The following is a 15229-nucleotide window of genomic DNA, read 5'->3' on the forward strand; positions in this document are numbered from 1 at the left end:
AATAGGCTGCCCAGGGAAGGGGTTGAGTCCCCATCCCTGGAGGTCTTGAAAAGACGTTTAGATGTAGAGCTCAGGGATATGGTTTAGTGGAGGACTTGTTAGTGTTAGGTCAGAGGTTGGACTTGATGATCTTGAGGTCTCTTCCAACCTAGAAAATTCTGTGATTCTGTGATACTTCGTGATGCGTTACTTTAAAAGGAGAAGAACTCTCTGCCCTTGTTTTACTCACCTGGTCGTTATTTTGTGTTCTCAGATAGTAGTTGCACTGCCCTGAGAATCTCCTTTACTGCCTTCCCTGACTTTTTTGGGGTATAACGTGGAAATATGCCAAATCAAAACAGATTCAGCTCAGAAACGTCAGGTAACTCTCTGAAATGCCCTTAACTGTTCATACACTTTTCGAATTTACAAAAGTGGATCGGAGGGACCTGTCTTACTGCTCCTGCACGGTGGAGGCCATTCTGCTCTTTCCTGGGCTGTCTTTACTGTAAGTAAGCTGCTGATGCATGGAAGTGTCTATGTCTGCTAATGCAGTCCTCTAAGCATGGAAGGCAGCTGAGCCTTCCGCTGAGTTAAGCATGAGGAAAATGAATTCAGAGAACTGTGTCTTGTGATCTCTTGGTATGTACCTGACTCAAGCTGTCCGTGTATTAAATAGGTAAAGCATAATAAAGGTTTATCTTCGAGGCTTTAGTTATCAACAGTGGCCAAAAGTTCCGCGCAGCGCTTCGTTAAAGTGTTAAAAACAACCAAAAAAAGTGTTTAAGAGTAAAAAAAAAAAAACAGAGCTAAGGAAGAAAAGCTTTGAAGGACTGCAGGTAAAGTAAAACCACTTACAGCACGTGATTTCTCCCAGCGTATGTAACCCATGGATAAACCACCTTCATCACAGAACAGCTTGGGTTGGAGGGGACCTTAAAGACCGCCCAGTTCCAACCTCCTGCTGTGGGCAGGGGATGCCACCCACTTGCCCAGGTTGCCCAGGGCCTCGTCCAAGCTGGTCTTGGGACATCCCCAACCTCTCTGGGCAGCCTGTGCTGGTGCCTCCCTGCCCTCTGAGTGAAGAATTTCCTTCTAGCCTCTGATCTAAATCTCCCCTCTTTGAATTTAAAGCCATTCCCCTCTGATTCCCGGTAGCAAAACCAGTTTCGTATTTAAAAGTCTCGACCTTGCTGGATTTGGAGGAGCGATTGCGGTTATAATACTGTGTGTACTTCACAGTCCCTGGCTTTTTATGTTGCTGCTGGCAGCTAACAAAGGTAACACAGAAGGTTCACACACAGATTTGTGCCTGCGCAGCTGGAGAGAGCCACTGCCACGGTTAGCTCGTGCCTTTACATGGCTCATGTTAAGTTACTGCCTCTGCATGCTTTGAGAGGCAGCTTTGTCCCAAGCAGTCATGGAGTTAAAGGTTTAGGTTGGAAGGGACCTTAAAGCCCACTTAATTCCACCCCCTGTCCTGGTCAGGGCCCCCAGCTCCTCCCAGCCTGGCCTTGGGGCTGGGGCACCCCCAGCTCCTCTGGGCAGCCCGGGCCAGGGCCTCAGCGCCCTCAGAGGGAAGAATTTCTTCCCAAGGCCTCCCCGAAGCCTCCCCCCTGCCAGGCTCCAGCCGGTGCCCCTCGTCCTGTCCCCCCAGCCCTGACCAAGAGTCCCTCCCCAGCTTTCCTGCCCTCCCTACAGGCCCTGGCAGCTCTCCCCGGGGCCTTCTCTTCCCCAGCATCTTTGTGGCCTCCTCTGGACTCATTCCAATAGTCAGGTTAAATGAACTAGACCTTAAACAATCTTTAAAATACCAAGCTGAAAGAAAACCAACCAGAAACAACAGCAAAAGAATTTCTCCAGTTGGGCAGCACTGAGTGTAACCATCTAATAATAGCCCGCAGAGGGAGGGTGCTGCTTTCTTCTCGTGTTTATTGGCCTGCTAAATTCCTGGGTGATGTGCTTGTGCTTTTCTTGCCCAAACTGTTTCAGTTTGGCGAAAACTCAGAGTACTGGAAGGTTTCCCGTTCTGTCAGGTCACGTTGACGACCCTCTCTCCTTGCTCCCTGGTGACAGTGGGTTGATTTTAGCAGTAGGCCGCTCACCTGACGAGGTAAACGGTTGTTTAGGCGCACGGACACCTTGCAAACTGAGGTTTCAGGGTGACTTCGGGGTCTGAAATACTAAATTGTGGATTCAGAGGTGGTTGGGAAAGCAACTGCCTCGGTCACCAAGGATTGAAATAGCTGAACGACCAAAATAGGAGGGCTGGTTAGCTTTCAGATCTCTGCCCCTTACGTAGGCGGTTTATTAACAGTCCCTCAACAGCTTCTCCCAACCCTGCAGGGTCATTATTTAAATCATCAACGATTCCTTAACGCAAAAGCCTTCCTTTCGACCGAGAAAGCTGTTTAATCACTGTGATGCCTGAAATAGCTTATGCAAATGGAGCTGTCAGGGACAAAGAGAGGCATCATCCTGTGGCAGCCTTGCCTGGCTTTAAAAGGATTCCGTGCTTGTTCCCTCCCAACCTCTTTGGACTAATCAATTTTGTGCCTTCCAGCTTCACTGTAAAATTCCATTTTTTTTAAGAGCAAACTGATCGTGTGCCGCGAAGCAGCTGCTCCATCTTCACGTCTGCTGCGTAGCTGAGGCTAATTTTGGAAGGCGTGGGGAAGGGGGGCATTGCTTCAGCGTCCGTAATCCCACTGCTGCGGTTCGGAGGTGCTACAGAGCTGGAATCCCGTATTCGTTAGGGAACACAAAATTTGTGGGACCTGAACCTCCAGGTTCAGCCCCTTCGTTGCCGGTGGAGGGTTTTGCCACGCCGTCCCAGCCTTGGCTGTCGTTTCGGCGGGTGCTTTGTGTTGCCAATCCTTTCGTAGGTGAGGTGTGTGGCGCTTTGCAAATGATTTTGTCTTTGTCCCTTCTTGCAGTCTGCAATCATTAGCAGGATTCAGTGTAGGATTGTGGCTTTAGATCTCCGGGGCCATGGTAAGTAGAACCAATTTAAAATCGCCTAAGCGCATTGCATGCTGTCTTTTGTAAAGGAGATGTGACGAATCCCTCCCAAAATGGCTGGGAAATCATCCTGAAGGCCTCCTTATTTTGATGCAAAGGCAGGGATGGGAAAGTTTGGGGTTGTAGAGCTCTGCAGCTGCCTGACCCCGTGTGCCAGCAGCTGAGACTCCCTGTGCCTCGATGCGAGGCAGTGGTGGGCTTGTTCCTTCCTACCTGTTGGCAGCAACCCCCTCCTCTGTATTTTGATAACCCAAAGGTGTTTTTTTTCCTGTTAGAAATAAGGTGTGGTGCTCGGTTTTAAGATAACATTCCTGATAAGGAACGGGCACGGGGAGTGTTTCCTACCCCTAAGCTGGAATGTGATCAAGTACCCAACGTTTTTATTAATTCTGGGATTTTTAATTATTCACGGTAACTGAAGTAGGCTCTTCCTTTGTAATTGTGCCAAAAAGCTTCGTACGTTTGCTGCTCGAAGCCCTCGGGGGTCTGAAGGTTTTCAGCTTAAGTGAACTTCACTTTTTTTTTTTGTTCTTTCAGGAGAAACAAAAGTTAGGAATCCTGAAGATCTGTCTGCAGAGACGATGTCAAAGTAAGCTTTATGCGCTCCCCTCAGGATTTCACCTTTCACACATCTTTCATTTCGTGATTGGACTTCTGGAGGGCACACAACCTTCACTCAGGGGAGCTGGAAGAGTAGTTTCACATGATTCTGACACCTATCACTGTTACCTTCCATTTTAGGACAGCTTTAAAATGTATTTGGAATAAATTACCAGCTCTGTCAGCTGCGTCATATTCCAAAGTGGACTTCTTCTCTAGGTCCCATCAGTTTTAAGCCCAAATTAAAGATCAGGAACTTCATTGTAGTGAACACTAAACCTGGAATGCTCAGTGACACTTGCCAGAGATTTCCGAATAGAAGGGGGAAAGCTTTCCTCAGGCGTACTTGGGGCATTTTAGCTTGAAATCACCAGTCTGGAGGCTCTTCTCTTGTAGTGAGCGTTCAAACTGCATCTGCCTTGGACCAGCAGCATCCCCAGAGTGTGTGGGTCAAGGATTGAGACTCGAGCACGGAGGGAGTTGCTTTTATAAGTTCTCATGACCTGCTCTGGGATGCAAATCCTCCTCTTGACAAGCTGCATGAGCAGCAAACAGCTACGCACATCCCGTTACGCCCACGTTTAATACAGAGAGGCCCTTTGCTACGACTACAATTAAATCACGAAGGACTTTGTAACCTTCCTACGAACAAATCGACTGGATTTGTTGTGGGGAGGCCACGTGTGAAATGTGTTCTGACTTCCATTGTGTACCTTCTGGCTGCTGCTTGCAGCTTGTCAGGTCCTGATCCCTCAGCGTCCTGAGGAGGTGCTGTATGAAATAATCGGGAATTAAATCCGCGGCGGCACTGCTATGGGGGAAAACAGGTTGCCTTTTGTTTTTAAACCTCGTTCTCCTCTTAGCAATGATCTTGAAAGTAATTCCTCGTTAGCCTTTAAACGGGAGCCTTAAATTATAGTTCTCATCGTTTATTAAATCCTCCAAGCATTTTCTCTTTGGCAGAACAAACAGGCTGGCTTTTCCTTTGACTCCCTTTCTGTTTACTAGATGCCATGCTGCTCAGGTCTTGAGTTCCTCTGAACTGGAAAGACAATTCTGGCATCTCCGAGGCTGCCTTAAAATCCTGTGCTCCTCACGAGGTTTCAGTCTTTAGCCACGCTGTCGTTTTGTGTGGGTTTTTTTTTGTGAATTGTGCCAGCCAACGTTCACGTACTGCAGTGACAGCTTCAGTTTGAAGTAGGTGCCTTACGGGAGAGGAAGGGAAATCTCTGCTCGCCTCGTAGTAACCATGCTCCCGAGAGAGTCAGCCTTTGCTTGTGTGCAGTGCTTCTTTGCCGTGGTTGGTAGGGCTTGGTTATTTTTTCTTCTCTTGAATTGCAAAAGGTTTCTCCTTTCAGAAGTGTGAATTTTTCAGCCTGGGCTTCCATGTGAGAGAATGCGATGCTTTTCTCACCTTTTATTTAAAACTCCCACCACCTAATGCCAATGTAAAATGTTTGCTTAAGGGATTATATTTTTTAAAAAAGTGCTTTCTGTTTATAAAAAGGACGACGACACACTTGTTATTGGCTTAAATGATTGCCTGTATTGGTGCCTAAATGAAACTGGGCCGTGATAAGGGACTAAACTTGTCTCAACAACCTGGGGGTTAAATAAGCACGCGGAGATGATTTGGAGCCGGGCGTCTTGGTTCTGTACGTCCTCCTCCCGCTGTCCAAAACAGTTTCAGAAGCGTTTGTACGTAGAGGTGCTGACCATGCTTTTATATTCGTTGGCAGAGACGTCGGAAACGTGGTTGAAGCTCTGTACGGGGACCTTCCTCCCCCCATCATGCTTATCGGGCACAGCATGGGTGGTGCCATCGCGGTGCACACGGCGGTCGCAAACTTGGTGCCAAGCTTGCTGGGGCTGTGCATGATAGATGTTGTGGAAGGTAGGCGTGAGTACCCTTGCTGTGCTGCTTTCTTTTTCTCTTATCCCCAAATCCCTGACACACAGGAGGTTTTGCCCACTTAAACCTATGCCAATTCCATCCTCCTAACAGAAATTACCTACATGAAACAGCCTTTGCAGCAGAACCCCTCCTTTTCTTTTCCCACATGGGATCTCTGCCTTTGTCCTCGTCATTTGGTCGTAACACTTTGGTGTTAGCAGGGAGGAGGGCTGCTGTTTTCTTTAGCGCATGGTGCTGATGCCGTAAAGCCAAAATGCTTGCTTTTAGGTACAGCCATGGATGCGTTGAACAGCATGCAGAACTTCTTACGGAGTCGTCCCAAAACATTCAAGTCCCTTGAGAACGCAATTGAGTGGAGGTAAGGCGTGAGCTTATGCAGTCTCCAAAATCTCTTGCCATTTTGGCTCAACTCCTGAAAGACGCAACCTTTACGTAATTTGTCGCTTTTCCTTTTAGTCACTGATGCATTCAGTAACTGTTTCTGCCTTTCTTCGTGTTTTTTTCCTAGTGTTAAAAGTGGACAAATAAGAAATCTTGAATCTGCCAGAGTTTCTATGGTCGGTCAAGTCAAACAGTAGGTCGCTTTTTGATATTCTTTTCCTAAAACCCTTTAAGGTCTTAACCTGCTTTGCCATACCATCCCCACAGAGCATAAATGTTCTTGAACTTGATTTTTTTTTTCTAGCAAATACAAATTTCTTGTTCTTCTGTCTCTTAAATAGCTGCTTGCATTTCTGTTTGCACAGGGATGCACGTGCTGCAGAGGCACTTGGTGACTCTCTTTCATCCACACCTATTTTTAAGCTCAGGGGGGGGATTTTTCTCAGCCAGTGCTTGAGAAATTGCTGACCGCTTTAGGTTTAAAACGTGCTTTTTTTGTTTGTTTTGGAAGGGAATCAGTTCCTGCCTTTGTTTCCACAGGTGCGAGGGAGCTGCTAGTCCTGAATGTCCTAAAGCCATCGTGGAGGGCATTATTGAAGAGGAGGAGGAGGAGGAAGAGGATGATGAAGGGGGTGGCTCTGTCAACAAAAGGAAGAAGGAAGATGACACAGAGGTAGGGAGTTTCTCGCTGCATTTCAGCTTGTGTGCTCCCCTGCAAGAAAAGTAGCCAAGAGTTATCCAAATATTAAATATATTTGGATATAAATATATAATATTGCTCTGATATAAATGAGAGCAATTCCAGTGGAAAACTGGGCCTCTTGTTTTTCTTCTTGGTCTCGTTCCACTGACTCCATCCGGGGTTGTCACTCTGGAGCGTGCGTTTGGTTTTCTTTCCTCAGATGCTCTCAGATGTGGTGCGTATGATCTGAAATGGGGCTTTACGTCGGGCATGAGGACTGCTCTTTTCTGAGACTTCTGAGACTTTGCTCAACTGTTACCTAAGAATGTCAATTCCTTAAGGAAAATCAGGGCAGCCTGCTTAGCCCCTTGTGTTTCTGTGTCACCTAACTCTTGTTGAGAGGCACGGACGATGCGCGAGCTATTTGTGCCAGTGAAAAACAGAAAATTGAGTTCCCTGAAACCTCCAGTCTTCTCTCAGTCTGCAGATGTAGCTCCTGCTGACCTTCTTGCTCCCTTTTTGTGTACTCCGGTTGTGATTTGGAGAGGAAATGAGGAGCGAGGACTGTCTGCTGGCAGCGTGCAGTCCACCAGAGGGAGCCAGTATTTTTTTAGATGCATTTCCAGGGGACGCTGAGCTTCAGCTTCAGCTGTTTCACCGATCACTAACGCAGAGCTCTCTTTCCTCCCTGCAGACCAAGAAGGAGCACTTATACACGTGGCGAATTGAACTGGCGAAAACAGAAAAGTACTGGGATGGCTGGTTCAGGGGGTTATCTAACCTCTTCCTAAGCTGTCCAACTCCAAAGCTTTTGCTCTTAGCTGGTACGTGCCTTGTTTAAATTCAGCGGCGGCTCACCTCAGCGGTGTCCCGCTTCTATTTTAGAAAGCAATGTCATAAACGAGTCCGTTTGAACTGCGCAGGTCTGGAATCAGTTCAGAGCCTCTAGTATCAAGATAGCTTCTGCTAACACGCTGTCTTCCTACAGAATCGGGCCTGGCTTTTCACCTGAAAGTTAAATGATCAATATTCTGCAGCCAGCTGTGGGCCCTTTTCGTGGCGTGGTAGGAAACACAGCGCACAACCGAGGCAAACATCCTTTTAAATGATAAAAAGGATGAGTTCTTACAGTTCTGGCTGGGATTCTTTCCTCTCACTTCACTCTCTTGAGGTGCAGCGGTGAAACACCCTAGCGAACGTCAAAGCTGATGTTTGCTTCGCATTTTTTTTAATGCCAAGTGTCTCAAAACGCCTGCTAAAGATCTGCTTAGGCAGTCATACGCTCCCTGGCTCTCCTCCAATACATCTGTTTATTTGATTGTAGGTGTTGACAGGCTGGATAAAGATCTAACCATCGGACAGATGCAAGGTAAATATTTGATATCGTTACTGTAATGCTCTTTTTGGATGACAGCTTGTTGCCACGGGTACGCGGACAAGAGGGCTGGAACGGGCTCTTACCAGGTACAGGCTGCACCAAAACAAACGGGCACGAAAGACTTAGCGAATCCCGAAGTATTCCTTAGCCGTGCGATTGTAGGAAAAGCGGAGAATTTGAGAAGGGAAAGGTTGGATTAGAAGCCACAAAGGGCTTTCACCGTGCTTTTTTGTTGTCTAGTGTTTGCTGTTTCCAGCAGTGGGGCTGCCACGCCTCTCTGAAAGGTTAGCCTAACCTGTGTCGAGAACCTCTAAGAAATTCAGCTTTGTTTTATCTCCTGGGAACCTCCTCTAGTTACGCCTGGGGAAGCTGAATTAAGCGTCCAGCTCCTGCACTTTGCTGAAACTGCTGTGCATCTTGTAGAGGTTCCCTTAGACTCTGCCTTCCCTGCTCCTCCTTCAGCAGATGCACACAGGGAGGCATAGCGAGGCTGTAAAGAACACGGGATCCTAAGAAGAAGAGTTCATAAACTCACGGCCCTTTTGAGGGTTCGGTGCCTGTTTCCTGTATACGTGAGAATTGCGTTGCTGTTAGAAAGCAGGACCGCTTAAACAGCAGCTCCAACGATGACTCTCTTGGCCTGCAGGGAAGTTCCAGATGCAAGTCCTTCCCCAGTGCGGCCACGCAGTCCACGAAGATGCTCCAGACAAGGTGAGCTCCGCTGTCGGGTGAAGCTGCCCACGTCCTCACAGCCTAAATACAAAAGGGCCCCTTGCTTCCTCTAAAGCTGGAGATTTATACCCCAAGAACCTTTTGGGCACGATACCGTAACTGGGTCGGTTGGGTTTTGTTTTGCAAAACAGCTTGGATTTAATCACGTTTCTGAAGCTAGCTGGAAAGCCCGATGTTAGATGAGATACAGAGCTTGGCTGGGTCCTAGGAGTAACTGCCAGGCTGGTGGTGATAGAACTAAGTGTTCCCATCTGGGTCAGCTCCAACCTCCTGGCTTCCCTCACGAAGCTTTCCACTCGCCCTGGCTTTTGGAGTCGGTCTGTTTTGCCCAGCTGGGCGCCTCACATTTTCCAAATAGGAACCAAATGTTGCTGAAGCAGTTTGCAGACAGACAGAGCAGGGCTACTTCCGCGCGACGCTGGAGTTGCCGTCCTGCTAGCAGTAGGAATGTGGCACAGCCAGAGGAGCCTGTGGTCGGAAACGGAGCTGGTTTTAAAGCTTGTTCTGCGCTGACCGCTGCGGATGCCAAACTCGGTCCGTCAGTGCTTCTCTTCACCGATCCAAAATAAGCATTTTCATCTAAATAATTGCTCTTTTTAAGCTTCTAGGTGCTGTTAGTAGTGTCAGGACACTGATTTATCCTTCGTAGGAATAACGTCATCGTTTCACCTGACCTTTTTTTCCCATGCTAAACTTAAGAGCTTGGGTTTTTTTTTTTTGATGTGATGGTTTTTGTTTGTTTTATTTTGGAATTACTGAAAAACGTTGTCCGGTCGTGGTTGCGTGATCAGCTTTAGAGTAAAGGTAGAAGCGTGGAAGCAGGCATCTGCTTTTAGAGCTGAGCCTCTTACACCGAGCTCTTGGTTTTAAAGGAGCAAGCGTGATTCAGCAGGAGGGTCCTACGGCCACGTGCTGCAGTTGGACCTGCTGCAGCCTGGGAGAACCGCCTGGCTTTTTGTTGAATTCTGACCGCTTTTCCCTTCCCTCAGGTTGCTGAAGCCGTCGCGACGTTCCTGATCCGTCACAGGTTTACAGAGCCCATCGGTGGATTCCAGTGGTAAGGTTCTGTACGGCAAGGCTGGGCGCTCCTCGGGCGGAGCTCTTGCTCCTGCTGTGTGCTCGCGGCTTTCGGCGTGGGAGGCAGCTCGGAGTTTGAGCACCGTGCTGAAACCGCATGTAAACAAGCGGCGTTGAATCGCAGCCAGTCATTATTTGATGCCTGCGTTCTCCGTAAACTTCTTGTGTATCCGCTTGTGTTAATGAAGGAAGGGAAGGAGGGAGGCAGATCTTGCCCAGCTGATTTCTTTCTTTATAGCCTGCCGGAAGGCAAAACCCCAAGCTTCGTGGTGTTGGGGGTGAACGGGTTTTTATTTAAACAACCAAGGCACCGTGCCCTGGAAGCAGCTTGTACCACGCTGCTTTGGCCAGGAAATGCTGGTGGGGTGAGGCAGGTAAAGCCGCGTGCTTCGCTTTGCGGGCTTCTGATGATGACCCCCTGTCTTTCCTTATCATGATGATCTACAGAAGCCAGCCCTCTGGCGTTAGCCACGAGCGGGTTGTGATCGATAAGGGGGCTTGGAAAAAAATCCTAGAGCCTTAGCTAGGGTATCATGAAGGTAATAATTAAACCAGTGCTTGGGCCACGCTCACAGAAGGTACTAACCTGTTCGGAGGTCTCACTATTACACAGCTTACAAGTTACTGCTGAGCGCACCGGTGCTGATTTTACATGCTAGGCTCCTTTTGGCTGTGTCTTACTCTGGTTAATCTACCAAATTCAGTGTTGCAGAGCCAAATATCTTCAGGGAGCACCTTGATTTTTAACGTGTAACCTTTTTTTTTTTCCCCCCACTCTCCTTTTTTCCCCTCCCAGCGTGTTTCCTGCTTGTTAATACCCCGGTGTTCTCCAGCACTGAGTCATGTTGTAAATAAACTGCACCAGAGGCCACTGTGATGTAGTCCATCTCTCTTCATCTCTCCGGTTCAGCAGCAGCGAGAAGCTGGTGTGAGATTCGTCCCTTAGAAGTAGTTCTCCCGAATGTGTAAGCGCTTAGGGACTTCCTTGCTGGGAAGCAGCTCGTGTTGAAGACCGTGAAAAGCTCTTCAGACCCTCGGAAGTGGGCTCCTCTCTCAGGAAAGACCTTCTGAAATCCCAACTCAGCCGATCACTCCCATCTCCATCAGTTCCCAGGCTTCCTCGGACCCGGCTGCGAAGGGGCTGTCGGCAGCCCAGACCCGCCGAGGCCATCGCGGCGTATCCAAAGGCTTCGGCATTTCTCCGTGGAATCGTCTGGTCGTCTTTGAAGTGCCCCTTAGGTTTGGTTTTGTTTTTTTTTTTAATGCATAAATCGTTTCCCTCCAAAGCAGAGGAGGAATTGGCTTTGTTGGGAGATCGAGTCTCCTCTCCCCGGCGTCAGCCTTAAGCTGTGGCAGGAGCCTGACGCTACTTCCCCGTGCCGGTTCGGACGGGACTGTGAACCAAGAAGGTGAGGGGGGACCGTGAGCTCCGTTCCGGAGTCTCGCAGCTCTGTTAACGTTCGTTTTTGAGTTCTCACTGAGAAAAATAGCCCGAATCGCAGGCACTTTGCCTATTTGGCTGCTCTCTGCCTCCGGAATGTGTTTATGCTTCCCTTTGTGTAGCTGCTACACATGACTGAGCAGAGATCGGCGGCTTTGGGATGAGCGAGACGCAAGAAGAAAATCCTGGAAGAGCTTGGAGTCAATCCTGCTAACGTCGATGCCGAGGTGCAGGCAGCCGGTGGCTGTGATGTGTTCCCCCGGTCCCGGAGGAAAGATCTCGTGTTCCCTGTCGCTTCCTAGATCGTTCCACTGCCTGCTTTCCGCGTTGCCGTGTCCGTCAGTACTTAGACGAAGAACTTGCCTTCAGGGTTCATTATCCACGGCCAGATCGTCCGCTTGCTTTCGCCTCCCTGCAGAATCACTCCTGAGCGGACGAGCGGGCGCGCGTCGGCGCCGTTTGTCTCGCTGTGCTTGCTGGTGGTCGTCTGGAGTCGTCTTTTTCTTTGCCTCGCGTCCGTCCCCCTTCCGTGCTGTATGATGGAAGCAGCATTTCCAATGCTGTTTTGCTGAGGCATACTCGTGTCCCTTGGGAGCCGACGGGCAGCTGTGCGTATCGAGCCACGACGAGTTCTTGGCGCCGGCGGGGCGCGGGGAAGGGGGGCGAGGAGCTGGAGCAGCCGGCTGAACGCGGGGATTTACTCTGATGGAGTCAGGAGTCGCGCGTGAGCCCCGGGCGCAGCAGTCGCGGCATCGCGCCCTGTCCCTTCCCCGGCACGTCAGGGCAGGAAGAGCAGAATTTAGAGGCAAGAACACCCGATTCCAGAGCGCTCTGCTCTCTCCCACCCCGCTGGCACTGTTCAAAGAGCACTTGCTGGCTGCTGGCCTTCCTCTCCCTAAGTTCCCGTGTGAATTACGGCGGTAATCCGCTGTGACCGTGGGGTTACACCCGGCCCCGGGCTAGCTGGTGCTGGATTAAACCGCCCTTCGCCAGCTGAGATGCTCAATATCACTCTTCCAGATGCAAGCTGAAGATCGGCAACGCTCTCAGGCCTTTCCACGCCGCTCTCCTGCTCGAAACGTTGGACGCTGAGCGTGCTGTCAGACCCGTGAGCGAGCCGGGTGAAGTCGCGCTGCTCCGTGCTTCGTGTCCCGGAGGAGCTGGCGTCGGGCGCTTCGCTGAGGCAGCTCCTCACGTTTGCTGCCTTTGTTTGTTTTGATGGTTTGGGAGAAAATTGGGGAAAAAAAAAAAACCTCAATTCGAGCAGAAAAGGATCCGTTTGGCGTGCTGCGGAACTGCCCCGTGGAAACGGAACGAGTGTCCGAGCGCCGTGGGCTCCTCCGAGTCATATTTGGTGGTAACGTCTGAGAAGTGCATGAGAAATAAATATTTCAGCAGGCTTTTTAGCGTGGCACCGCTCCACGCCAGGCTCTCAGCCCGGAATTCGGGGACTGGCGGAGTGTCCGGCTGGGGACCGGTGCAGCGCTGGCTTCGGAGCGGGGCCGGCAGCAGTGGGAGGGCCGGGAACCCCTTCCTGCCGTGCTGAACTGGACGTTTTTGAGGGTCTGCTTCTGCCTGAAAAAAAATTCTTGCAGTTTCTTCTTTTTTTCCGGGAGGAAGGAGCGGCGGGCAGCGATAAATGGTGTTTGGGTGAGGACAACGCAGCAAGCGGCAGGAGGAGCTGCCGGGAGAAGCGTCCTTGACTCATTAAGAGTGGGGAAATCTGGAAAATCCCCCCCTCGGTTGCCAGCTCCTCGCGCTTTTCCCCCAGCCTTCGGCTTTTTTTCAGTTTGTGTTATAGAGGAGGAGGCCGAATCGATGCGGATTTCGCGCCGGAGCTTTCGCTCGCTTCGCCATCAGCAATCTCTCCGTGCCGTTGTTCCTCGGCGGCTGGAGTGAGGATCGCTGGAAACCTTCACCGTGGAAAAATCCCGAGGGAATATCTGTGCACGTGTCTCAGCTCCGTGCCCTGGCTGGAAATCCCTGATAATCAGGGGGTGGCGCGCGGCTGAAGGGCCGGGCTTGGGCTCGAAGTGGTCGCTGCGCCGCCTTGCTGCGTGGAGCTTGCTTCCCAGCCTCGTTTCGGGGCCTTGCTGCTCGGCCTGCCCTTGTCAGCCGCCCTCAGAAGCAAAGCAGGGGGGGAGATTTTCCCCAGGCCGATGAAAAAATAGTGCTGCTTTACTGCAACTCGAGGTCACTTCTGTGCCCTCCAAAGAAACGAGCGCTGTTGGTAACGAACGGCGGCGCCGCAGAGCTCCGCGGGCTGTCCTCAGGGCTGTAAGGATCCCACACCCGGCTGGATTTCCTCCCCCGGAGCCCGGCGGTGGCATTTCGGAGACGACCCAGCCGTGGGTGGCTTTTCCCTTTGGGCAGAGGAGAAGGCTGGGCGACCCCAGACGTCCTGCTCCTGCCCGTGCGTGGTTTCAGCTCCCAACCCTCCGCCCTTTCCCGTCTCTGCAGGGCACGGCCGCTTGGGTTCTGCTCCGCCCAGCCCCACATGGCAGCAGGGCTTCAAATCCCAACCCTTCTGCTGCCGTTTGGGTGAGCAGGGGGCACCGGGCAGGGATGGGGGCAGGACGGCCCCGTGTCCCCGGCCCCGTGTCCCCAAGGCAGCCCCAACCCCACGGGACGACCCTTGGCTTTTCGCTCCGAGCTCCACAGGGGGACGCCGGCCCCGTGGAACCATTGCCAGCCGTGCTGGGTGTAGCTCCCGGGTGACCTCTCGTCATTTGTTCGTTCCCCAGAGGCAGCCGTGTTCGTGTGCCCGTCCCTGGAGACTGCGCCCCGTGTCCCCGCCTCGCCCTGTCGCTATCTCCTTCGCTGTCCATCTCTCTCGCCTCCCAATAAAGCATTTGTGCAAAGCCTCGGGTAGGAGCTCCTCTGTCTCCCGTCTCAGGGCCTAGAGCTGCCTTCTTGGACCGCCGTGGCGCCGAGATCGGCCCCTTGGGGTATTTTTTTTCGAGGGGGGTGATTCGTGGAAGCCTCTCCTCCTCTGAACCATCCCTGCTCCTGCCGCAGCGGGCGTGCGGGGCGAGCTTCAGCCCCAGCTCGTGCTTTTTCCCCTCCCCTCCGCCCCTGATTGCTCCCACATGGCCGGGAACAGCTGAAAGTAATAAATCATGGTGCTCTGGCTGCCGGGGATGTGCCTTCCGTAACACCCCCAGTGCTTGGGTTTGCGGGATTTGGGGCAGCGCCGTCTGAAGTTGTGCGCATTCCTGTGCCTGCAAGGAAGCTCGGGAGCCTGAAGGGAGCTCCTTAACCTCTTCCACGCGAGTTGGAATTTCTGGGCAGCTTCTGAGAGCGCGCGGGGGGGCCGACCGCCACCCCGAAAATTGAGCATGGCCTCGTCTGCCCCTCGTGGGGCTGTCTCCCCCCCCCCCTCTGAAACTCAGGGCAAGGCGAGCGGTGCGGGGGCCCTGCCCGATCTCCGGGTGCTGCCAGGGAGCCCGGCCGCCTCCTTTGCCTTCCAGTCACGTCGGAGCTGCGGTCGGCCGGAGAAAGGGAGCTTGTCCGCGGCTCCCCCGGGGAACGGGGCTGAGCGAGGGCGGGCTGGGGGCCAGGGAGGCTGGAAGGCAGCAGCGTCCGCACCGTCCCCGCTGTGCTCGCGCCTCCGAGCTGGTTCCTTTGGGTAAGGATCATACCGTGCCTTTCCTCGGGTCCGGTAGGAGCGCTTTGTTCACTCTGAAGCGTACTGATTGCCGTCGGAATGCCACGGCTCTGGCTGACGGTCTTCTCAGGATAAGTCATTTGGGGTTTTCATCTGGGGCTGAGGGTGTGTTTAGGGGCAAGGCACCCGGGGCAGATGGGGGGGATATAGACACACACCCCCACGTCACCCCACAACCCCTCACATCACCCCACAATCCCCACATCACCCCACAACCCCCCACGTCACCCCACAAACCCCCACGTCACCCCACAACCCCTGCGTCACCCCACAACCCCCCACATCACCCCACAACCCCCCACTTCACCCCACGTCACCCCACAACCCCTCACATCACCCCACAACCCCCCACGTCA

The 15229-nt window shown here is 51.9% G+C and overlaps 1 protein-coding gene across 1 annotated transcript; it reads left to right on the forward strand.

The window, feature by feature from the left end:
- Positions 1–385: 385 nt before the first annotated feature.
- Positions 386–11370, forward strand: PPME1 (protein phosphatase methylesterase 1; the record flags this gene model as incomplete). Its single annotated transcript, XM_035311079.1, has 12 exons — positions 386–487; positions 2916–2973; positions 3538–3589; positions 5340–5494; positions 5783–5873; positions 6024–6089; positions 6437–6569; positions 7273–7402; positions 7903–7947; positions 8603–8667; positions 9678–9745; positions 10562–11370. Coding segments are annotated over 12 exons (984 nt in total), but the record flags the coding sequence as incomplete, so codon positions are not given.
- Positions 11371–15229: the final 3859 nt, after the last annotated feature.

Source organism: Oxyura jamaicensis (assembly GCF_011077185.1).
Source record: "Oxyura jamaicensis isolate SHBP4307 breed ruddy duck chromosome 1 unlocalized genomic scaffold, BPBGC_Ojam_1.0 oxy1_random_OJ72820, whole genome shotgun sequence".
NCBI lineage: Eukaryota > Metazoa > Chordata > Aves > Anseriformes > Anatidae > Oxyura > Oxyura jamaicensis.